At 35.2% G+C, this 26690-nt stretch overlaps 1 protein-coding gene across 1 annotated transcript in view; it reads left to right on the forward strand.

Annotated features, from left to right (window-relative positions):
* Nucleotides 1-24288, forward strand: part of LOC115230884 (exostosin-2-like) — an 83329-nt gene extending 59041 nt beyond the window's left edge. The window contains exons 4-11 of the mRNA XM_029800998.2: nt 6279-6471; nt 11182-11321; nt 13162-13384; nt 15320-15503; nt 15703-15766; nt 18259-18355; nt 18578-18721; nt 21107-24288. Of these exons, the coding sequence (XP_029656858.1) occupies nt 6279-6471; nt 11182-11321; nt 13162-13384; nt 15320-15503; nt 15703-15766; nt 18259-18355; nt 18578-18721; nt 21107-21457 (1396 nt within the window). The 3' untranslated portion in view covers nt 21458-24288. The remainder of the gene's footprint in view (nt 1-6278; nt 6472-11181; nt 11322-13161; nt 13385-15319; nt 15504-15702; nt 15767-18258; nt 18356-18577; nt 18722-21106) is intronic.
* Nucleotides 24289-26690: the final 2402 nt, after the last annotated feature.

Raw genomic sequence — 26690 nt, forward strand, 5'->3', positions numbered from 1 at the left:
TTGTCTGATAAAGGTTAATGGGTATTATTACAGAAATCAGAATTGAAGTTTAGTGACAACCAAAACCTAAGCTAATTTCTCTTCAAATTTGCACATTGTTGTCTGTAATGTAATGAAGTATACTAAATGTAGTTAGTATCATTCTGAGATAGGTGTTTGCTGTTATCACTTTTAAAACCTAGTTTTTTCAGATGAAGTGTCATCTACATAATTTGTGAAGTAGATATTGGTACTATTGTGGGATCCAGCAAATTTTAATTAGAGTAACTGGACAAGTTGTATGCTTAGTATCTAATTGGATAATCTAATTTTAAAATGGTTAGGTTGTTGTTCTGGGATCAAAAATCTGCTAGGATGTCTTGAACTAAAACAAATCAATCAAGCAAGAGTATGTGAAGTATACATATATTGGCTTTCAGAGCCCACTAGATATACAGTTATGTGTGTGAATGTATGTGTACTTATGGATGGTTTAGAGTTCTGGTTGGTCCATAAACTATAAAACATAAAAATAATGCTTAATAAAATTCTAGTGGTATAAGGTGACTGTTCTTGTTGGTAAAAAAAAATAGTGTAGAATAGAAGAGACAAGAACACTTGTGTTGTTAAAACAATTGGGATGCAAAGAAATCCATATCTTTCAATACCCTAGATGCATTAAATATAACTAGCAAGAAACACTGCCCTTTGAGAAGTTTTCTGCTAGTCGCTAAATAATATTACACATCTGACTCTCAATTTGTGTAATTTTTCTGATATATGTCTTTTTGTATCTGTTATTCACTGAATATCACTCTCTTGCTCAGTAAATAAATTTAGAATCATATTCTAACAAATATGAAAGGATACTGGAATCAACATAACTTGATTGGTGCTGGATTACAATCTGGAAAAATGTTTTTGCTAACATGTCTGTAGAAAGTAGCATCATGAAGTGTAAAAGAGAGAGACGGGGGAAATGATATCTTGTAGTATGAATATATGCTATCTCACAGTGAATAAAAATTAGTTTTCTGTAGTTGAAATCTTCATAATAAAAGATTTTTAAAAACCACATTTTGATAAAAATATATTAATATTAAAATTTTTAAGAATTTTTTTAGATAGCATAAACTTTAATAATTACTTCTTTTAGTAAAAGTCACATACTCTCAACTAATGCAAAAGCAACTTTCTTCATTAGATAGAGTATTGATGAGTATCAGTAATCATCAGAGTGATGAAACTCTGTTAGCTTATTTATTACTGGTGTAGTTTAGCTACAAGGCCAGCAAACCTATGATAATAAATGTTCCAGCTATGAAACCATCCTATCTTTTTTTTCCTCCCATATATGAGGGATATCATATTATCAAGTTTATCCTCTTGCTTTTAAGATAGCAGAGCACAATCTGAGGGATAGCAGGGTGCAATTCCAGCCATGAAACCATCCGGTTTTTTCCCCCTTAGTTATAATGCATCTAAATATGTGATCTGAAGATTTGGCTGCTTTTCGAACAACCACATAAAGGTTCCTTCATTAGTTTGTATTGAATTAGTTGATGCACTCAGTGTTGGAATTGGAACAAATAATGATTGTATAGTTGCTAGGATTGGGAAAATACTTGGGGGAATGTTGCATCATTTAACAATAAAATGTTTCCTATTTCTTGCTTGGAAGCAGGTGAAGGTTGGTGACAGGAAGGTCACTTAGCTGTAGAAAATCTGCTTCAATAAACTTGATCTGATCCATACTTGCCTGGAAATAATGATAAAAATAATAATATTATTATTTGCCAATAATAATAATAAAAATACTACTACTACTACTACTACTACTACTACTACTACTACTACTACTACTACTACTACTACTACTACTACTACTACTACTATACTACTACTACTACTACTAATAATATGATGATGATATATATATATATATATATATGTTGGAGGTTCCTACGAGACAAGATCTACTGACTAGATCTGTGGCTGGTGCAAAGTTCCCTCTTGACCTAAGGTAACGTGGTGGTGGAACAATGTAGTTGATAGGGCTATTAGGGAAAAGAAACAGGCATGGAAGGACTGGAAGTGTGGTGGTAGCAGGGAACTGTATCAGATTACCAGAAGGGAAGCTAGGAAACAGGTTTACTTAGCCAGAGGGGAAGCATATCAGAAAAAATTTGCCAATGATCTACATCGTGAGGACCAGAGACTTGAAGTGTTTCATATTGCAAGACAGTTTGTGAGAGAGAATCTTGATGTCATACGAGAGAAATGTGTCTGCATGGATGATGGCTCACTTGCATTTAATGATGCTGCAAAAAGAGAGACTTGAAGACACCACTATGAAATGTTGCTAAATGAAGAGAAGGAATGGGAAAAAGAGTCTACCAAATGTTGACCTAAAAGAGGGACCAGCTAATAGAATTGGCAGTACCTTGGTAAATAAAGCAATTAAGAGTATGAAGACAGGGAAAGCCCCCAGCCCATCAGGTATCACTGCAGAGATGCTTAAAATATCTGGTGCTGTAGGCTATAGTCAACCAGATGATACATGAAGGAGTCATACTCAGTGACTAGTGTAGCAGCACCTTTGTCAACTGCTACAAAGGTAAAGGAGATGCATTAGATAGGAATAATTACAGAGGTTTCAAATTGTTGGATCAAGTGATGAAAGTCATGAAGAGGGTCATAGCTCAACTAATTATGAAGAGAGTTAGTTTAGATTAGATGCAGTTTGGGTTTGTGCCAGGGAGATGCACGACTGATGTTATATTTCTGGTAAGACAGCTGCAGGAGAAATTCTTAGCCAAAAATAAACCTCTGTACCTGGCTTTCATTGACACAGAGAAAACTTTTGATAGGGTCCCCTGATCCCTTATCTGGTGGTCAATGCAGAAACTAGGGACAGTGATACTGGTTGGTGAGAGCTGTACAAGCCATGCACAGAGATGCTGTCACGTGAGGGTTGGCAATAAGTATAGTAAAGAATTAAGTAGAAGTAGGAGTTCACCAAGGATCAGTCCTCAGCCCCCTCCTATTCATGATAGTCCTCCAGGCAATAACAGAGGAATTCAAGACAGACTGCTTCTGGGAACTCTTTCATGCTGATGACCTTGTTCTGATAGCTGAATCACTACCAGAACTAGAGAAAAAGTTCCAGGAGTGGAAGCAATGTCTAGAATTGAAGGGCCTTAAAGTCAATCTAGCAAAAACCAAAGTCTTAGTAGGTAGGAAGGCAGACAAATTATAAACCCCTTCAGGTAGATAGCCCTGCTTGATCTGTAGAAAAGGCAGGCGTAGGTACATAAGATGTACGTGGTGTAAGCTATGGACACATAAGTTGTGCAGCAATATCAAAAGAAAGCTAACTGGGAAGATAGTTTTTGTGTGTTGCAGATGCACAGGTGCAATAAACACTGAAGATGTACAGAAAACAGATTCCATCACATCCCAGGGAAGAAAACTAGTAGTTGATGGCTTCCGTTACCTAGTTGACCAAATCAGTAGCAGGAGTGAATGTTCTGAGAGCATTGCTGCTAGAATAAAATTAGCCTGGGCAAAGTTCAGAGAGCTCCTACCTCTGCTGGTAACTAAGGGCCTCTCACTCAGAGTGAAAGGTAGACTGTATGATGTGTCTGTGTGAACAGCCATGCTACACAACAGTGAAACATGGGCTGTGACTGCTTAGGACATGCGTAGGCTTGAAAGAAATGTAGTTTGCTCCGCTGGATGTGTAATGTCAGTGTGCTTACACGACAAAGTGTAAACGCCCTGAGAGAAAAGTTAGACATAAGAAGCATCAGATGTAGTGTGCATGAGAGATGACTGCACTACTATGGTCATGTGCTGCATATGGATGAGGACAGCTGTGTGAAGAAGTGTAACACCCAAACAGTGGAGGGAACCTGTGGAAGAGGTAGACCCAGGAAGACATGGGATTAGGTGGTGAAGCACGACCTTTAAATGTTAGGCCTCACAGAGGCAATAAGTGACTGAGACCTTTGGAGATATGCTGTGCTTGAGAAGACCCAGTAAGCCAAGTGAGATCATAGCCATGACCGATGTCAGTGATGCATAACTGGTCTGTTTAAAAGCACCCTTCAATCGTTAGGCAATATGCTATTCTTGAGAAGACCTGTTGAGTCAAATGAAATCATAGTTGTGGCCAATGTCAGTACTGCCTGACTGGCACCTGTACCGGTGGCATGTAAAAAGCACCATTCGAGTGTGGCTGATGCCAGTGCTGGTGGCATATAAAAGCACCATTTGATCGTGGTTGATGCCAGTGCCATCTGACCAGCCCCTATGCTGTGGCATGTAAAAAGCACCCACTACATTCTCAGAATGGTTGGCATTAGGAAGGGCATCCAGCTGTAGAAACCTTGCCAAATCAGACTGGGGTTTTGTGCAGCCTCCTGGTTTGCCAGTCCTCAGTCAAACCATCCAACCCATGCCAGCATGGAAAGTGGACATTAAATGATGATGATGATGATGATAACACACAATCATACACACACACACACATACATACATGCCTGCACATACACATGCACACATACCGTTTCTGTTCCAGTGTCTATAGAAAATGCATAAATGTATCAGGTCATTAAGAATGAAATGTTCGATTTTCTTATGCACAAAGTTTGACATTCATTAACTCTAATGTTTTTTCCTGACAATTCTTTGTTTTACAACACTGTAGAGTTACATCATCACTTTTTGAAATGCAGTTCATGGTGTCTCATTATATTGTGAGTTTTCTCTTGTAAATCAGTTTTGTGTACCTATGGATAGATAAAAAATTTGTGTTGTTTATGAATATGAGTTTCAGCTTGAAACATCAATGAGGTGTTTGGTGAAGATGTGGTGAATGAGTGCACTGTATGTTGATGGTTTGAGAAGTTCTGGTCTGGTGACTTTACTCTTGAAAATCAGCCCCGTGGTTGACTTGAGAACAAGGTGGATCAGGATGAGCTGGAAACTGTAGTAGAAGCAGATACATCTCAAACTATGCATGAGTCAGCAGCAAGGTTTTATGTTTTGATCCCAACTGTATTGGACTTTCAGAAACAAATCAACATGGTAAAGAAGCTGGACAAGTGGGTACCACATGAACCGAAAAGGCATCAAATGACACATCATCTTGAAATTTGCTGTTCTTTGCTGTCATGACATAAAAGCAAACCACTTTTGCATTGTATTGTTACATGTGATGAAAAATGGATTCTTTTCAACCATAGGAAGTGTTCTGTACAGTGGTTGGATGAAGTGCCAAAACACAGTCCAAAATAATATTCATCAAAAAAAGCTAACGGTGACTGTTTAGTGGTCCAATGCTGATGTCATCCACTACAGCTTCATGAGACCCGACAAGTCAATTACAGTGGATGTATATATCAACCAATTGGTTGATATGATGAGTGAACTTGCAATTAAACAACCAAGATTGGTCAATAGAGACAGGTCAATTCTCTTGTAAGACAATGCTTGACCACATGTTGCACAAAGAATGCTATTCAAGTTACAGGAACTGAACTTGGAATTACTCTGTAATCCACCATATTCACTGGTCCTTGCACCAACTAATATCATGTTATTCAGGTATTAAACAACTTTTTGCAAGGAAAAATCTTCAAATCTGACGAAGATGCAAAAACAGCCTTTTGTGATTTCATGACCTCTTGCTCTCCAGAATTTTTCGCTGCCAGCATAAATAAACTACTGATAAAATGGCAAAATTGTGTTGATAATTTAGGTGCATACTTTGATTAACTGCATTGCTTTTTGTTGAGATAAAGTAAAATAAACTTTCAGTTCAAAACTGGACATTTCATTCTTAATGACCTGATAATAAATCCCATTCTCAGATCCTTGAAGAGAGATGAGCTGATACAACCCATTGATGGATACTTCTGTATATCAGTAGTTGGGCAATTGGTTTTAGCATTTAGATTACTCTGTCAAATGTTATTTATTCACATTGCTTTGAATTAATCATGCAGTATCTTGTAGCTTCACGATTTTGATGGTATGATTGTTAATTTTTAGAATGATGTTGTAGGGTAGGTGTGAGAGGCTGAATCTGGCTGGTTTGAACATAAAACAAGTAGAATATTTTGGCTGGTTTAAATGTTAATGGGTTAATACACAAAATAAATAAATATCCTTACCTATATACATGTATGTTTGTGTATATGTGTGCATGTGTGTGCCAGTATGCATTTATGTACACTTGCAACTCAAATGCTATACCAGGCAGAGACATTACTCTTCATGTGTTTCTCTTGTAGTGAAACAAGAAGATGGCTATTGATATCAGCTCAGGCAGGTTTGCACCGTGAATATAGAGAAGAACTGAATCACCTAGCGCGCGGAGATGGACGTCTTTTGTTGCTCGATCGATGTCAGAGTGATGAGAAACCTTCTAATTTCTCTCAGAGATGCCGGGAATCTGTTGTCTACAAATATCCTGAAGTTTTACAGGTTATTATTCATCATCTAAATTCTTATTTTATTTTATTTTGTTTTGTTTTTCTGTTGTTGTTTATTAATTAAGTTTTGAATTATTTTGCAAGAATTGAGATCTGAACTGTTGAAACCAATATTTGTTATATTGGAAAGGGTCATAAGTAATAAAGCCTATACGCACCCTCACCAATTGTTGCTTGTCTATATTTCACTTCTGTATTTCAAAGTAGTTGATGTTTGTTTATGTCCTCAAAAATATTTTTCACTGCAAATGTTTTGAAAAAGTAAGAGAAATGAAATATACTCTGTTAAGTGTGTCTGTAGACTTTATCACTTCCCAAATATAACATCAGTTCAGTGTTTTTTTTTTTAATTCCATATAGTTCTCTACTTGGCCTTAGCTATCATGATTCAGTAAATCTATTCATTTTGCCATCTTGTTGTTTGTGACCCTTTTTATTTGTCATAACCACTTAGTGGATTTTCTGATAATAGCTGACAGCTGAATGGCAGACCAAACCTTGTCAGTTTATATAGGTTGAACAAAATCTTCAGTATCCTTGCTAATGCACTAAAACAGGAACACAACAGTGTCAGTGTGATGAGAATCAAACCTCCTAAATTCTCTTTAAATATATATTCATATTTATTTCATGAAGTTTTGACATTTTTGCCATACAACTGCAGCCTGGTTACTGACACAGTTGCGCAATAAAAAATTTGACACCTCATGGAATAAAAATAAATTTAAAGAGAATTTAATAGCTTTGTTTTAGGTAGGGCATTCAGCCATAGAAACCATGCCAAACTTGACACTGGAGCACAATGCATTCCTTGGACCCATCTGATCCTGTTGAACTGTCCACTCTATGCCAACACGGAACATCGATGTTAAATGATAATGATGATGATGTATTATTAAACAGCTAGAATAGATTCTTCTACAATGTAGCTGCTTCAGTTTCAACACAGTCTCAGATCAAATCATTTGCTAAACAACTACAACTGTGAAATTTTTATGTTTTGCTTTTCTCTATTAATTACTACAACATCTTTTTCTTCTCTTAACTCTTTTTATGTTTTCCTCCCAACTAACTACCCTTATATTTACTTTGTTTTGGCCTTACAGACCACATTTATATGTATTTTATGTTAATTCTTCCCACTCTGTTGCATATTTGCTGGTAATTAATTGGCATTTTAGTTGTACATACTTCTGAAAATGTAATACCTGGATACATCGCAAGTGTTATAACATGATGTTTTTGGGTGTTTCATGTATTACAGCATGTAATTTCATTTAGGTGATCCAACCTATTTTAATCAAATCTACACCTGTATCCAAGTGGCACTCTACTGATCTCACTGGTCACAAATATTTGTTATATTTTCTAAAGTCTGTCATGAGACCTAAGGTGTATAAGGTTGGAGCTTAACCCCATTTGTCTAGATTACATCACTTCCTCCTGAACAGAATGCTGGTCTGTCAAAGGTTAACTTTTCAGCTATTATTTGAACTCATTTACAGCTGAATGCAGTGGAACAATAGGAAATGAAGTGTTTTGCACACCGCCCAGTCCAGGAATCAAAAATTATGATCTTATGATTGTAAGTGCAACACCCTAACCATTAGGCCACACACCTTCAGATTTCTTGGCTACAACCATTCAAATGCTTTCTCTGTGACATCTACATTGTTCTTGATGGCTCCTCTGTTCATTTCTGCTCAGGATTTAACCCTTTGGCATTCAGATTACTCTGTCAAGTGCAGTTCTTATTTATTCACATTGTTTTTGATCATGTATTAGCTCTTAGCTTTGTGATTTCAATGATATGATTGAATATTTTTAGAATGACATTGTAGGAGAGATGTGAGAGGCCAGATCTGGTTGGTTTGATATAAAACAAGTTGAATATTTTGGTTGGATATGGTTGATTTAAATATGCGAAAGATTTAATAAGGAAAATGATTATTTTTTTCCACTTTTTAGTTAATTACTACCTAATTGGTCAAAAGTTCAAGTCATGTCATTGCCATTACAGTGTGACATTAGACAAAGGACATTGTTCTTCTTGATTCCTTGATTTGGCCAACCCTGCTGAAGAATAATTAATGGTTTAATCTCTCTAATTACATATATCAAGGTGTCAGCCACATTTTGCACCAATTCTTGGACTACACCTGAATTTACAGGACCAAATTATGTTGGAAACCTGAGAATACTTGTTAACTACGGCATTGTTTTAGTTCTGGTTTCTATAGATTTAAAAATACCAGATGTGAAGCTATGTCTGAACATACAGACACACATGTGCACCCACCCACACACACACACATGTGCACCCCCTCCCACACACTGGCAATGTATTAAACTGGTATTATTAGCATATGTGCAGTTAAGTATTTATCAAGAATTTTGGGGGTCATGCTGGAGCAGTGTTTTTATTAAAAAGGAAAATAAATCTCAAATGTAATTATATTGTCAATGAAATATATACATATATATAGTTCAAATTTACAGAAAACAAAAGAAAAAGACAGGTGTAGGAACAACAAGCAGGTGTATTAGTTTAACACTGGGGGGGGGAGTCTTTTACGTTTCAAGCCTACGCTCAACAGAAAGGATAACAAGGAAAAAAATGGAAAGAGAATGAAAAAAACAGAGAGAGAAAAAAACATGCAGTGTTCATATATATGTGTATATGTCTATAAAATTATCATTTATATATTCTACCATAGCTTACTCACCTTTTCATTGTAGTGTTATCAATATTCTTAAAGGTTACAAGTTGGCAGAGTTATTAGAGCATAGGACAAAATGCATTACAGTATGTATTCTGGTATCTTGCATTCAGGTTCAAATCCTGCCAAAGTCAATTTTGATTTTAATCCCTCCAAGATCAGTAAATAAAGTACCAGTTTAGGGTAGTGAACTAGTAGTCTTCAGAATATTGGACAAGTTCCTTATGATATTTGTTTTAGCTCTTTGTGTTCTAAGTTTAAATACTGCTATGACCTACCTGGGTAGTAGACTTAATCTATCAACCAATTTAACAACACCATCTAGCATTGTGGTGGACTTTACTCTGTTGCAAACATTTGGACCAGATCTTCAGTTTGAGGATACCTTCCTCCCTCTGACTCCCCAGTCTCAGAAGCCCTGTAAAGGTTCATGGGTACTACCTTCCTGCCTGACTAAAAGATAAAACAAATAAAAGAAAGCTTTTGTAAAGATCTTTTATTGATTCTTTTTTGATTATTTCCTTTCTCTCTGCCTTGTGGTTAGGAAAGAAGTCACTATTTGTATTTTTGTGGTTGTTTTTCATTGTATTTTGCTTCAATTATAACAATAACAACAATTCTTTCTATTATAGACACAAGGCTTGAAATTTTGAAGGGGAAGGTACTAGTTGATTACTTTGATTCCAATGCTCTGACCTCAAAGGGATGAAAGGCAAAGTTGACCTTGACAGAATTTGAACTGAGGACAAAGTGGGATGAAATTCCACTAAGCAAATGCTTCTGCCAACTTGCCACCCCACCACCACCAATAATAATAATAATAATAATAATAATAATAATAAATGTCCTGATGCAGTACCAGGCAGTGGCTCTCATGGCTTCTGATCTTAACTGATTGGAAGTGTTATCATGTACATTGTTTTGTCTTGGTATAAAAGATGGGCTACAGCAAATATTCTGCTCAATACCACAGATTTGCTTGTCAGTTGTTTGACCTTAACCAGTTGAGCATGTTCCTTAGTGGCTGACGATATGTGCATCTCTGATCACGAGCAGAAGTAGTGGGGGAACATCATAGCCATGTGTTGAGAGGGATTCTTTGGGGTTTGAATAATTCACCATCCTTAAACAACCCTTATTCAGGGACCGTTTGAGTGGGATGGGCTACTCAACCTGAAGAAAATTCTAACTGGGTCCCACCTGCAAGGTCATGTGCTGTTTATCTTGATATGAGATCACTATGTCGCGCACATTTGGTTGTGATGCATGTGCCTGGTGTACCCTTATCAGACGGGTAATCATGATGGGTATATTGGGCTTTGTATATTTTACCCCAGTGTCACTTTGATGGCATGAACTGCTCTCTCACTCAATAATAATAATAATAAATGCCCTGATGCAGTACTAGACAGTGGCTTTTTGAACTCAAGTGAAGTGTTATCAGGTACATTGTTTTGAATTGGTATAAAAGATGGGCTACAGCAAATATTCTACTCAATACCACAGATTTGCTTGTCAGTTGTTTGACCATAACCAGTTGAGCATATACCTTAGTGGCTGGTAATATTTGCATCTCTGATCACAAGTAGAAGTATTGGGGGAGCATCATAGCCATGTGTTGAAGGGAATTCTTTTGGGTTTGAATAATTCACTTCTGGAAATATGGGTGTTTTGTTCATTGTCCTTAAAATAAGCCTTATTCAGGGACCTTTTGAGTGGTATGGGCTACTTGGACTGAAGAAAATTCTAACTGGGCCTCACCTGCAAGGTCATGTACCGTTTAACTTGATATGAGATCACCATGTTGTGCACATGTGGTTGTGTACCCTTACCAGGTGGATAGTCATGATGGGTATATTGGGCTTCGTACAAATGTATGAAGCCTAATATACCCATCACTTTGATGGCATGCGTTACTTCCTCACTCAGTAATAATAATAGCAACAACAATAATAATGTTTATTAACTGTTTCACTTTTCAGAATGCTACATTCTGTCTGGTTATTCGTCGGGCTCGTTTGGGCCAGTCAGCATTCAGTGATGCCTTAAAAGCTGGTTGCATCCCTGTTACTGTTGCTGATGGTTATGTATTACCGTTTTCTGAAGTTCTTGACTGGAAAAGGTATTTAATTATTGTATTTTTTCATAATTATTGTTATCAATCATCTATTTATTCACTGCACTTTTCTGTTCTTTTTTTTATATACAAATATACTAATTGGAATGATAATTAATTTATGAAAAGAAAGCTGAAAATATTTTCCATGTAAAATGATATTAGACATTGTAAGAATTATAAAAACTGAAAAGAAAAACAGCTTCACTGGCAGACTCCAAGCCATGATTCTAAGTTCATCAATTCATTTGATATCCACTGTTTCTATACTGGCATAAGTTAAATGGGTACATATTTAAGGCAGTATTGCTTTTTTTCACTCAGCTTCATGCCAGAAGCTAAAATGACATCTTTTATGCACACACATATATGTATGCATGCATCCATCAATCAATCAATCATGATAAAATAAACATTGGAGCTTGATACAGTCCTGTAGCTCATTGGGTCTTGTCAAACCATCCAATCCATGTTAGCATGAAGACATGTTAAATGATGATAAAGATAAATGATGAAGATGATATGTACATGTATTTATGATGGGCTTTCATGCAGTTTCAGTTTGCCATTTTCACTCACAAGCTATATGTCATCTGCCCAAAGCAGTAATAGAAGACACTTGCTTAACGTACAGCATAGAAAGTAACAGAAGGTTGACAAGTGCTCTGTCTTGTAGTTGACTGTACAGTCACTTGACAAACAATAAATATATGGGCTGAATCCCTCAATGGGGCTGTTTCTCTTTTCAGTGTCAAATTAGTGCTTATACTTATCATTTAATATCTGTCTTCTATGTTGGCCTGGGTTGGACTGTTTGATGGGATCTGATGAGTTGGAGAATTGCATCATGCTCCTGTGTCTGCTTTGACATGACCTCTATGTTTGGACTCCCTTCCTAATGCCAACCAATTTACAGAGTGTACTTAATTCTTTTTTCATAGCACCAAATATTAATATCTAATATCAATGTAAATAAAAATGATACTAATTATATTAATAAATTGTAAGAAGTTCTCTTAGTCACATGTGTTTGCCTGTAGTAAAAAAAAAAAAAGTTAGAATTAAAAGATTAATGCAGACATTTTTCTGAACTCAATATGAGTTATGACCCATTTAATGTAGGCAATTCCAGCATTTACTCACATACTAGGTAAATATGAATGGAATTTATTTATAAGTAGACACACACGCATGCATGCGTAGAAATACTAATAAAGGCAGTGAGCTGGCAGAAACATTAGCACGCTGGGCGAAATGCTTAGCGGTATTTTGTCTCCCGTTATGTTCTGAGTTCAAATTCTGTCAAGGTCGACTTTGCCTTTCACCCTTTCGGGGTCAATAAATTAAGTCCCAGTTACGCACTGGGGTCAATGTAATCCCTTCGTGTGTCCTTGTTTGTCCCCACTATGTTTAGCCCCTTCTGGGCAGTAAAGAAATAAGAAATACTAATAAAATGTATTTAAAATGTGTTTAATAATCTGTGGATGACAAACAAGTGGAGAAAGCATTAGAGTTGTTAGGTACCTTTAGTCCAGTCTTGCCAAAGACTTATTAACCTATGCGGTGGCTGGTACGATGAGAAAATACATCCAGTATACTCTGTAAAATGGCTGGTTATAGGAAGGGCATTTGGCTGTAGAAACCAAGCCAAATGATGCGTATAAGCGCCAATCTATGAGAGCAGTATTTACTAATAGAAAATGACTCATGATAACTTGTGTAGCCTACACCAGCAAGAAATTGGAGCATAAAAGCAGTGGTGGTGGTGATGATGTTGATTATATGTACATTCAGAAAATTATTTGAATTCTTTTTCATTTCCATTTTTTTCCTTTTAATTTTATAGAGCTGCTGTGGTCATTCGAGAAGATGAACTTGGCCAAGTGCTAAATATTGTGAAGGCTTTTTCAATGGAACGAATCTATGAAATGAGGCGACAAGTTCAGTTTTATTGGGATCGATATTTCAAGTCCCTGAAAGATATTACTTTAACCACTTTACAAATTATAAATGATAGGGTGTTTCCCTATGCTGCACGCCCCTATGAGGATTGGAATGAACCACCTTCAGTAAGTTGTTGAATTAATGATTCCTTGCTTTTAATTCTGGATTGATGTATATCAAGTTTTTTTTTCCAAAGATATGACCATGTGGTTGAAAAATTTGCTTCCCTGCCACATGGTTTCAAGTTGTGTCTCACTGTATAGCACCTTGGACAAGTATCTTCTACTCTAGTCCTGGGCCTTGTGAGTGAGTGGATTGTCAAATAGAAACATTTTAATAGCCACATATGTCATTGATGAGCAGTAATTATATTTCCATAATTTTATTTTCAAATTATTTTTTAAGCTAGTAATTCTGTCAAAATACAATGTCAGATCTAGAAAAAGCAACTAAACACTATGATTGAAAGTTTTACTTTCTCATCTTAGTTTTAAAATAATTATTTTTATTTTATTGATTCTATGTACAAGTGTGGCTGTGTGATAAGAAGCTTGCTCCCCAACCACATGATTCTGGGTTCAATCCCACTGCCTGGCACCTTGGGCAAGTGTCTTCTAGTATAGTCTCAGGCTAACCAAAGTCTTGTGAGTGGATTTGGTTGGTGGAAACTGAAAAAAAGCCTGTCATATATATATATATATATATATATATATAGTACCGCCTGACTGGCGCTCATGCCAGTGGCGCGTAAAAGCACCCACTACACTCTCGGAGTGGTTGGCATTAGGAAGGGCATCCAGCTGTAGAAACTCTGCCAGATCAGATTGGAGCCTGGTGCAGCCATCTGGTTCACCAGTCCTCAGTCAAATCGTCCAACCCATGCTAGCATGGAAAGCAGACATTAGACGATGATGATGATGATGATATATATATATACACACACACATACATGTATATCTATGTGTGTGTGTTTTTGTGCCTGTGTTTCCCACCACCCCCACCCCACCACTTGACAACCAGTGTTGGTCTGTTTACATCCCTGTAACTTAGCAATTTGTTAAAAGAGAATAAGTACCAAGCTTTAAAAAAATGGAAGTTCTGGGGTTGGTTTGTATGACTAAAATCTCTTCAAGGCGTTGCTCCAGCATTACTACAGTCTAATGACTGAAACAAGTAAAAGACAAAAAGAAAAAGATAAGCTTTAAAGTAAATTAAAATCAGGTCCTTTTATAAACATTGATCCAAAATGGAAATAAATGTATACCCCTGAGACTTCAGCCGGGTATCTGTCATAATCCAGATGACTGTGCTAACCTTTATACCAATGTGATCAGATACATTCCTTCTATTCAAATTAGGCCCATAAAGTATTAAATTAGTTTAACTTATACAGTATCCTTTGAATTTTTATCAATTTAGTTTTGACTTTCCCCTGTCCTCAACTCACTTTCATCAAAACAAATGATTCTCCTTGAACTCACTATGTCATACAAAAGCAGAATGGTGAATTTGGCTTCCTTGCCATAAAGGTGGTTGCAAAGAGGTTTGTGAGCAAATATGTTCAGGATCACATGAAATGGCTTTCAACTTTTGGAAAAAAGAGGATCAGAGTTTTAAGGCAATGGCAGATGCAGCTGAGAAAAGTTCCAGTTGGATCTGGCTAGAAGGCTAAATTTTTTCTACAGTCAACTGATGTCTCAAACTGAAGTGGTCTCAGGACTCCTTAACCATCCATGAAGGCATTGGTTGCAATAAAAACAGTTGCACAGAATGTGGCTGCAGAGGTGCATCCAAGAATCATGACCTAGGTGTGGCTTTCCTATTACTCAAGAGTGTAAGGTGTTACGGGTTGAAACGTATAAAAAAAGGGATGCCTCTTATGGGAAAACCTTTTGCTGCTTAGTTTCTTATCTTATACGCTTGAATTGTGCTGATTTGTAAATGTTAAATATTCAATGTGTTTACAAGTATTTGTATTTCTTTCTTATATTTTGTTGCCAACTTCCACTACTTTTACTTTATTTCTGAAAATACTGACTGGTCTTTATGTTTCATCATAGCTTGGAGTTCGACGCCAAGTGTTTCTGCCCATGATTACACCTCAGTCACCTGGTTTTACTGCTGTCATTTTGACCTATGATCGTCTTGATTCACTGTTTAATGTAATTCAGCAAGTGGCTCGTGTTCCAAGTTTGGCAAAAGTATTTGTTGTATGGAATAACCAAAATAAAGAACCTCCTCAGAGTATGTATCATAATTTAATTTTAAAATTCTTGAGTTGTTTCAGGAAGAATAAGGTTTATGAGAGGAAAACACTTTCACTAGTCAGAAATAAATACTGTGTCTATAGGTTGCATTTGTGGTTTATATTTGTTTATATTTTGAATTTGAAAGGTTTTTAGTTATTCTCCATTAATGCAAATTATTTTACATTTTGATGTAGGTTGGCCCAAAATAGGTAAACCATTAAAAGTTGTGAAGACACGTGAAAATAAATTAGGAAACAGGTAAGGGACATATATATATTTTTTACCCTCTCTGTTTTAAACTACACTTTAAATAGTGTCTCTGTTTGGTTCTAATATTTGTCACTTTTCATATCCAGCCAAGTTGATTTTGTTTTATTAAAGGTGTTCACAATTTTTGACAAGTAACAGCTTCTTGAGTAAGTGTTTTCTGCTATAGTCTAGACTGACCAAAGCCTTCTGAATGAATTTGGTGGATGGAAACTGAATGAAACCCATCTTGTGTATATGTATGTGTATGCATGTGTGTATCTATATATGAGTATGTGTGTGTATTTACATTTGGGCTCTGTGAAAGTCACTTTTCCTGTTAACAGTCCACTCTGCACTTTCATGTAAGATTAAAATCTCCTACTTGAAAACCAGTTAAAGGTTACAAGAAGGGCATTCATATGTAAAACAGTACCTCAATGATATTTTTGTCTAACTCATGTTAGCATGGAAAGATAGATATAAAATGAACGAAGGAATTCTTTTATTCTTTACTTGTTTCAGTCATTTGACTCTGGCCATGTTGGAGTACCACCTTGAAGGTTTTATTAAAAAAAATTGACCCCAGAACTTATTTTTTAAACCAAGTACTTATTCTATTGGTCTCTTTAGCTGAACTGCTAAGTTACAGGATGTAAACACACTACAATCTGTTGCCAAATGATGATGGGGGGGGGGGGGGCAAACACAGACACAAAGACATACACACATAGATACATACACGCACACATATATACGATGGGCTTCTTTCAGTTTCCATCTACCAAATCTAATTACAAGGCTTTGGTTGGCCCAAGACTAAAGTAGAAGACATGCAGTGGGACTGTACCCAGAAGCATGTGGTCGGGAAGCAAGCTTCATATCACACACATTTCATGATGTTGTTTTGAGTTTATAACCCTAACAGAGGTAGACCATCTAGGGCAGTGCTGCTGTTGTTGCACATGCAAGTAGCTTAAACCACATCCAAAATAGAGCCATCCAGTTGCTTGGCATAAAGTCACTAATGGACATACTCAAGCTTTTGGCCCACAGGTTTCCTGTCTTCTCTAATAACTTCTGCTTCTTGGAGAAATTGCACTCATGCCACCTCCACTTAGGCATTTATGACGCTTTTATCTCTCCTCCCTTAATCACCCTTATGTTCAGTCCTCCCTCCCTCCCATCCACTGGGCTTTGCACTCATGGCTATACCAAGTCCTTCCTTCCCAGAATGTTGGCCCTCTGAAATTCTCTTCATATCTTTCCTTCAGGTGTTGACTTGGAAAAATTCAAGAAGACCATTAATAAATAGCATCAGTCTCAAATGGCTGCAAAGACTTCTCCTTCTTCCATGACCAGCAAGTACTCATGGACACTGTCAGATCCATAGGTACTGCCCCTTTCTTTTAGATCCACCAATTCCACTATCACATCTACCACACCAGTATCACATCTACAGGTTTTAAGCCAGTTTGTAAGTGCTATTATGAGTTGTACAGACCATTAATATGACATCTCCCCCTTTATCTTAATTCTCTGTTATTTCTTTTGTATGGCCTAAAGCTCTATATTCTTGTCTAACTTACCTCGTTATCTCCCCAAATCCTTTCAATCTGTCATTTTCATGAATACCACTAGATATGAGTTCAACACAGTCCTCCAGCTTATTGGATTCTGTCAAACCATCCAACCCCTGCCAACATGGATTGTAATCAGCTGTAGAAATCATGTCAAAGCAGACATTGGCTTTGGACGCAATCCTGCAGCTTGTCAGATGCTGTTGAATAATCCTACTTATACCAACATGGAAGACATACATAAAATAATAATAATAATTTTTTTTTCCACCTGTAGTTTACAACACACTTTTGCCTGGCATGCAGTCTTCCTTTTGTATCAAATGTTGAAACAGTAGTATCCCCTACATTCATATGCTAACCAATACTTTAGATGTCCAGTTATTTTCTTAAGTTACCTAAAATGAAACTCTCTCTTAATGTTACTCATTCACCTGTTTAACCTCACTCCTCTCCAGATGACTAATTTTATTTAATTTTGATAGTCAAAGTAGACAGACAGTGCAATACCTAAGAAGATAGAGTTTTGATATTTCATTAAAAATTCATAGATTTTTATTCTTCGACATGTATTTCAGTATACTTCATGCTTACCAAAACATGAACACCAATTCACCCAAGAGTGGAATAAACAAAAACGAAGGAAACAGAATCTCTGCAATGTTGCACTAAATGAAAATTGACAAATAGTCTGAAGGGTTGCGTAACACAGAGACTCTTGGGTTTGAAAGTGAAGCTAAAATATTGCAGTTTTCTTCAGCTGGCTATCATCATCAACTTTTGTTCCAATCTCATTTCTTCCAGGACTCAATCATTCATTTTTAGGTGGCAGTAATTGATGTATACACCCTCTTTTTTCATTCAAAACAATTCTTTTGCGGATATTGTAATAGATTAGACATTTCTTATTTTTCTTTATTACAGGTTTTTCCCTTACAGTGAAATTAAAACAGATTGCATTTTGGCATTAGATGATGATATCATAATGTTGACAGCTGATGAATTAGAATTTGGTTATCAGGTAAGTCAGTGTTTGTTTACAGCAGAAACAGAAATTAATTTGGAATCTTTGAGTTTTAAATAATAATCACTGTCAAGTCTCCTGGGTCTATTTCTTTGCTCTTTTACTCTCTCTCTCTCTCTCTCCCCCCCCCCTTTCTCCCGCCCCTCTCTCTCTCTTTATATATATATGTATATATATATATATATATCATATTATATCATATATTGTTTTCTTTCACAGGTTTGGCGAGAATTCTCAGATCGATTGGTGGGTTTCCCATCTCGAGTACATTTACTTGATAATGTCACTCAAAAGTGGAAATATGAATCAGAATGGACCAATTCCATATCTATGGTGCTTACTGGAGCAGCATTTTATCACAAAGTAAGTTAATGATTATTTCCAAAATATTTTGTCTTGGCTGAGCTTGTGAATGAGAAAAGGCTCATCTTTGATTGAGCAGATTTATGATTAAAGTTCATCTAGAAATTATATAGAAATTATTTCAGTGTCTTATATTTTTCATTTCAGACCTTGGATTACATTTACATTTCATATTCTGTAGATTGACAAGGTGTACCTAAGTACCAGTAGTCTATTGAAGAGAAGGCATAGGGACAAGTTCTCTACAAACTATGCCTGTGTTTGTTTTGATTTCTAACAACCTTTTTTGCTTACAACAGATGGTTAAGTGAGAGGATTGCTTTTCTTTGCAATGAGATACATTAACTCTTTAGCTTTTGAACTGGTCATATCCAGCCTAAATATGTTACCTGTTTTACATTAAAACTAGCCAGACCTGGCCTCTCACACCTAGCCTACAATGTTCTAAATATAAAAAATCACATCATCAAAAGCTGTGTGATAATAAAAGATTAATTCAGAACATTGTGAATAAATAAGCATTATATTTGACAGAGTAATTGAAATGCTAAAGGGTTAAAGCAGAAATGTTAGGGTATATTCCTGTAGAGAGACCATCATCCCTCACCACACACAGTAGTCTCATGTACATTCCACCAGGATTCTGCCACCCAGTTCTTAATGTCGTCACTCCATCTTTATTTTTTGTTGCTTGTGAGCCCATTTTCCATCCATCCCCAGCCCTTAAGAATGTGGGCACAGAGGGTCTGAGTCCTGATAATGTGGTTGAAATAAAGCAGTTTTTGCTGTCCTACCATTGTCACCAGTTTTTCTTCCACTCCCATCTCCTCCAGGACATTGGATAATGTAGTCCTAGATATGCTGTTTGAGACAAAAAGATGCAATGGTCATGACTGGAATGTCTTTGATGATATGTGCTTTCAGTCAGAGCTGACTTAGGACTAAACAATAACATGTGTTTTATGGGAGCCTGTTTAAGATCTTTAGTTTTGTACTAGGGCTGGTGTCCTCCTCCAAGTATCCTGTATACTGTATAAAGTGGGTGAGATTAGGAAAGGTATCCAACCATAGAAACCAAGTCTAAACAGAGATATTGGAGCATGAAATGGCCCCCTGAGTTGTTAAATCTTGTCAAATTGCCCAACCCATGCTGGCACAGGAAGCTGATATAAAATGATAAGGATGATGAAAGTTAAAATAGCATCATTGTTACACGGGCATATGGCGTAGTGGTTAAGAGCACAGGTTACTAACCTTAAGATTCCGAGTTTGATTCCAAGCAGTGACCTGAACAATAATGATAATAATAATAATAATAATAATAATAATAACATTGAAAAATACCTTAGGAATGAGAACCCAGGTTTGAAATTTCTTCAAGACACCTGAAGATGGCTGGAGGGTATATCAGCCAAAACGTTTTAACAACAAACAAGATGAGGACAAAATCCATCGAATGTAAATAATTCCTCATCTCTTAAATATAGAATTGTAGCATCATTGTTTTTTTTACTATTTCATTACACCATATGTGTTTACGTGTATGGCTGTGTGGTTAAGAGGCTTAATTTACCAACCATGTGTTTCAGATTCAATCCCACTAAATAACACCTTGCGTTAGTGTCTTCAGCTACAGCTCCAGACCAACCAAAGCTTTTGGAGTACATGTAGTAGATGGAAATTGAAAGGAGCCCTTGTATCCTTGTCTTGACATCATTTGAGGGTTGTAAACAAGCATCCCTGTCAGAAAAGTGTTGTTGTTTGTTTTCAATCTTCTCTGAAAAACATATCTCTCCATGGGGAAATATTACCTTGTTTGGAAACAGGTGAGGGTTGGTGACAGTAATGGCATCAAGCTGTAGAAAATATGCTTTGACAAATGCCATCTGATCTATACAAGCATGGAAAAGTAGATGTTAAAATGATAATGGTTATAATGATGATATATATATTTTTTTATATATATATAATATATATATATATATATATATATATATATATACATACATACATATATATATACATACATATATATATATATATAATATATATATATATATACATATATACACACATATATACATATATATGTGTGTGTGTGTATATATATATATGTGTGTGTATGTATGTGTGTGTATATATATATATGTGTGCGTGTCAGTGGCACATAAAAAGCACCCACTACACTCTAGGTATGGTTGGTATTAGAAAGGGCATTCAGCTGTAGAAATCATGCCAAATCAGATTTGGACCTGGTGCAACTCCCCAGCTTACCAGTTTTCAGTCAAACTGTCCAACCTGTGCCAGCATTGAAAATGGACTTTAAATGATAATGATATATTGTTTATTGCAATAATGAAATATATTTATTTTTCTTCTTTTCAGTTTTACAACTTCCTCTATACTTATTCAATGCCAGGCAACATCAAAACCTGGGTCGATGAACACATGAACTGTGAAGATATTGCATTTAATTTCTTGATTACAAACACCACAGGTAAAGCACCAATAAAGGTCACACCACGCAAAAAGTTCAAGTGTCCAAAATGTCTTAACAACAGTTTTCTGTCTTTAGATTTAAATCACATGGTTGAACGTACAGAATGCATCAACAGGTTTGTAGATATATATGGCACTGTTGCTCTCCGAACTGTGGAATTCCGGGCAGATCCAGTGCTTTATAAAGATAACTTCCCTCCTATGCTGAAGAAATTTAATGATATTGGAAGTTTATGATAAAAAAAACCCATATGTAAATATCATTATTTTTCTTCCACTGTAAATTTTATATTTTTTTTCATTAACATGATGTTATCAGTGATAACACAAATGGATCTGTATAGAAACATACCTACAAAACCTGGTTATTTGTAAAAAAGTCGACTTAAACATATATTGCCTGAATATAAGGTGAGGCCTGTTTATTCTTATGCATTATTTCTGAAAATTTGTTTGATTTTTTTTTTTAATATTTGAAATTTTGCAAAGTTTTAAATATTAAAAGAAAAAGGAAATATTACAATGTAATAATTACAAGAATATAGAAAGAAGAAAGTGAAAGGACTTGTGAGGTTTAAGCATTGACCACTTCCAAACCTTATTCTTTCTATTGTGTTCTTGGGCAAGACACACAGCTCTACTTGTTGCCTCAGACTACCTGACTGATAAGTGTTTTATTCTTACAGCTTGATTCTTGAGCTGTAAAAATAATTGATTCTACCTTACACAAACCTTTAATCCATGATCGCATGGAAAAATGGGAGAAAAAAATTCAGTTAACTTTTATATACTTGTAGTTTAAATATATATGTGTGTATTTATATATGTATGTATGTATATATATACACACTACTGGCATTATGTGAAACTAAGGTGCTGTATTGGATACCTGTGTATTCTGTTGAATGTTCAGCAGTTTTAGGCAAAGTCTGAAATGAACTTATTTGATTCTGACCATATACACTTTACCAAGCTATTTTGATATAACATCTGGTTATTTTGTAGAAGGTGTAGCATTTTTTATGCTAATTGTAGTATGACAGACAGCAGGGACTGGACATTTTATTGATAAATTGAAATTATCACAGTAATATCTATTATTAATAATTAGTATAATAGTAAATTGTATATTATAGTGACAGCTATTATAATTGTCTAATATATTGTGATATCTATTATATTGTAATATAATAGACAAGAGAGATGAGGGTGTTGTATTAGTGCTCTTATACTGAATCCTAAACAAATTATAATAATATATATGTATATACAACAATATTAGTATATATATAATTTGCCTATATCTGATTGAAAAGGGCATATAAGTCTAAATAAGGGACTAGTAGTAAAGTTGGGCTTATGATCCTTCACATTTGTACTAGGAGTTTTAAAAACGTAGTGTTCTGTTCTATCATCCAGATGAAATCCTTCAACTATTTTCTTTGTTTGTAAGTTAATACTCAATAGGATATTTTCAGAAGTTAATTTATAATTTTTAAGAATTTATTTCCTAATCAGAGAAGAATAGGGTTTGTAATCCCACTGGTATATATTACCAGTTTTATCTGTGTGCAGCTCCTTAACTGATAAGTGAAACTTTATATCCTGATTATATTCTATTGTTCATCTTCAAAGCTAGTTATAGGTTACATGGTAGAGTTCTGCCAAGATTTAAATATATACTTTAATCCATCATCATTATTGACTAGATCAGTGTTCTTCCTATCAAAGTGACTCATTTGCCATCTCATATGGTGTATAAAAGTGTTAGTTTTATCTATCAGATTTTTCATTTATTCTTTTTTGGGTGGTAGTGATGTCTTTTAAAGGTGTTTAATAAATAGTTTCTCCATTACAAGGTATTCCACTGTAAGTGCTTAGAGTTATTCAAGTAATAATGTAAAGAAATAGGGATTTTAAATCAGGGAAGGTATCTTGTGAGCACACTAATACAATCCAGATCTGGTTAACCACATCAAATGATAGGGAACATTCAGAATCGTTCAAGATCAGCAATTAAACTGTACTTCATTTGATTGCTAAATCCCGAGTTCACTTCACTGGATTCTATGTCACATAGAGAGTATATAATCAAGACATGATAAGGTAAAATAGAGAATTATACATCTTCAAAATTTATTTATTAACTTTCTTCATATTCCATTCTAACATGTGTTTCTACTGTATAGGTGTCTAATGCAGCCTTTGGAGCTCAAATAGCCACAAATATATTTGCAAATTTTTCACTGTATTAGATAGACACTTTCCACCATCCAGCAAATACAGTGGCATATTCAATAAACACATGATCAGGTTTACTTTTTTGACAACCAGAAATCTTGTCCAAATTATTGCAGTCTACAATTTTAAGAGAATTAGAGAGTTCACATTAGTGAACTCAATAAACGCAAATAATCACACAAATATAAATAATAATAATAATATGACTGGTAATAGTAGCTATCTAGTTGGGGTGGGGCATGATATGAAGGGAGGTTGTCAACAACTGTATGGCTAGCATAGTGGAAACAGTAATGAATTTACTGAAGTTAATGTAAGGGAGGTAACTGAGCTCAATTTACATTCCCATTAGTTAAATAAACTGAGCATGGAATACAATAGCATACCTAATTTAATCTTTTGTGAAACTAATATCCAGAAAGTAATAGCTAACACTCTAAGCAGAATGTATAATACTTCTGATAGTAACAGGCATAAGGTTTATGACAATAGGCATAATTGTAACTGCTTGCAGGAAAATGTCTCAAAACGTCTGCTTGCAGAAAATATCTCAAAGATAATATAGTATATAAACGACTGAAGGTATTTCTAATTATTACATAGATTCATGTTCTACTGACTTTAAAAGAAGATTATGTGATCATCTTTCTTCTTTCAAAAACAGAGAAAAAAAATGAACTGTACAAGTTAGAGTGGATTCATTTGAACTTTAAAAGATAGGGACACCAAATAATTAACCATTAAATGTTTTCTTCATGGTAGTACATCACCATATACTGATGGGAGTCAGAAATATGATCTCTGCTTGGAAGAAATATTCTATGTTCTTACATCAAAATGCAAGTTATTAAACTCCAGAAACGAATTAGTGATAAAATGTGGCGCCGGAGTGGCTGTGTGGTAGGTAGCTTGCTAGCCAACCACATAGTTCCGGGTTCAGTCCTACTGCATGGCACCTTGGGCAAGTGTTTTCTATAGCCTCGGGCTGACCAAAACCTTGTGAGTGGATTTGGTAGATGGAAACTGAAAGAAGCCTGTCGTATATATGTGTGTGTGTGTTTGTGTGTCCATGTTTGTCCCCCTACCATCACTTGACAACTGATGCTGGTGTGTTTACAGCCCCGTAACTTAGCAGTTTGGCAAAAGAGACAGATAGTATAAGTACTAGGCATACAAAGAATAAGTCATGAGGTCGATTTGCTCGACTAAAGGCGGAGCTCCAGTATGGCCACAGTCAAATGACTGAAACAAGTAAAAGAATAAAAGAACAATCATATAGAAAAGTTTTTAAATATTTTCCAAATAAGTAATTTTAATTTGAACTCAGATAGAAGGGCATGTAGGATAACCTCAATAAATACTGTTTGCTTTTCTGCTGAAGGAAAAATAATGTTGTAGTACTTATTTTTTAAGTCTGGTATTTATTCTGTCAGACTGCTAGCTTATGTGGATATAAACAAACTGACACCAGTTGTCAAGCAGTCGTGGTGGTAGGTACAAGAACAGAAACAAAAACACACACACACACACATAGATACAAACATACATATTGTGGTCATTTCACACATGTTACTCAGTAATTTATAGAATATCTAGGAAAATCTGGATATCATGTCCTGAAGTTTCAGAAATTCTATAAAATGTTTGGATTTTCCATTCAAGTTTGGTACATTGTGAATATTTTGGTGACTTCCAGAATTCTTATAGAGAACAGAGACCACTGAAGTACATTGATGTTATTGGTAGAGACACACGACATGAAATTGAAGGACATTCTTAATGGGGGACTGAGATTTCCAGTGCAGTATTGTGAAATGCATTTTGATTGCAACCACTTGATTGCAACCATTATCTAATTCTCTTAGATTCACATAATGCCAGTTACCTAATTACTTAACTCTTTGTCATTCAGATTATTCTTTCAAATGTAATGCTTATTTATTAACATTGTTTTGAATTACTCACGCATAATCTTGTACTTTCAAGATTCTGATGATGTGATTGTTTATATCTACAAGTAAAATATTTGGGCCAGATATGGATGCTATTAATGATAAAGGGTTAAAATCTAATAAATGTTCAGTTGACAAGCAAACATATTTTTCTGCTGTTTTATTCTTTTCATTAGGAAAATTAATATCTTTTCATATAACAAGGCCACCTTATATTTAGCAACTTGCATTATATTAAGGTACATATTGTATCTATGATGGTAGAGGTAGAAGTCCTGATTTTCTATGGTACTGTAGTATAACCAGCAATAGTAGAAATAAAAATCAATAGTTTGGATGCTGAATGTCAATTTCAGAATTTCCAGAATCATTTCCACATTAATTTATTTTTTATATATTTCTATTTAATTTTAACGTTTTAATCTTTTTAGATTCCAGTTTTCACTCAATATTTTCAGTTCAATGTCTAAACTGCTTTTTTTCTAGCATTCCTGAAATATTCACATTGCTTTTCTCTCTCTCTCTTTCTCTGTGTGTATGTATGTGTGTGTGTATATATATATATATATATATATATATATGATATCTGTGTGTGTTTTTATTATGGCTTAGGCAGGTGAATTGGCAGAAATGTTAGAGCAAAAATGATTTGTGGTATTTGTTTTGAGCCTTTATTTATTTTCTGAGATCAAATCCTGCCAAGAGCAAGTTTACCTTTTAATTTTGGGGGGACAATAAAATAAAGATTAATGACTTGTAGGCACACGGTATTTCATTATGCAACCATAATATGCTACAAAGTATATTAAACAATTTTATAAGTCAATACCATGTACTACAGTATTAGCAGTGCACTTAAATCTGTAGAAATAAAATAAAATACCAGGGAAGTACTGAGGAAAGGTGGGGGACTAAGCTATCCACTCCTAAAATTCCTTGTTTTGTGCTAGCAACAATTAAAAATCTCACTATGATCATTTATATCTTTTAATTGTGGGTTTCTCAGAATATCTTATTAGTGCTTAGTGTAATAATATTTTGAGGAGCACTGTATCATGAATGTTTAACCCTTTAGCATTCAGATTACACTGTCAAATTTAATACCTATTAATTTGCATTGTTTTGAATTAATCATGCATTATCTTGAACTTTGAAATTTCAAAGATGTGATTATTTATTTTTTAGAATGACATTTTAGGGTAGGTGTGAGAGGCCAGATTTTGACAGTTTGAACATAAAACAGTATATTTGAGCCAGTTATGGCTGGTTTAAATGCT

The sequence above is a fragment of the Octopus sinensis genome, linkage group LG2 (genome assembly GCF_006345805.1).
Source record: "Octopus sinensis linkage group LG2, ASM634580v1, whole genome shotgun sequence".
Taxonomy (NCBI): domain Eukaryota; kingdom Metazoa; phylum Mollusca; class Cephalopoda; order Octopoda; family Octopodidae; genus Octopus; species Octopus sinensis.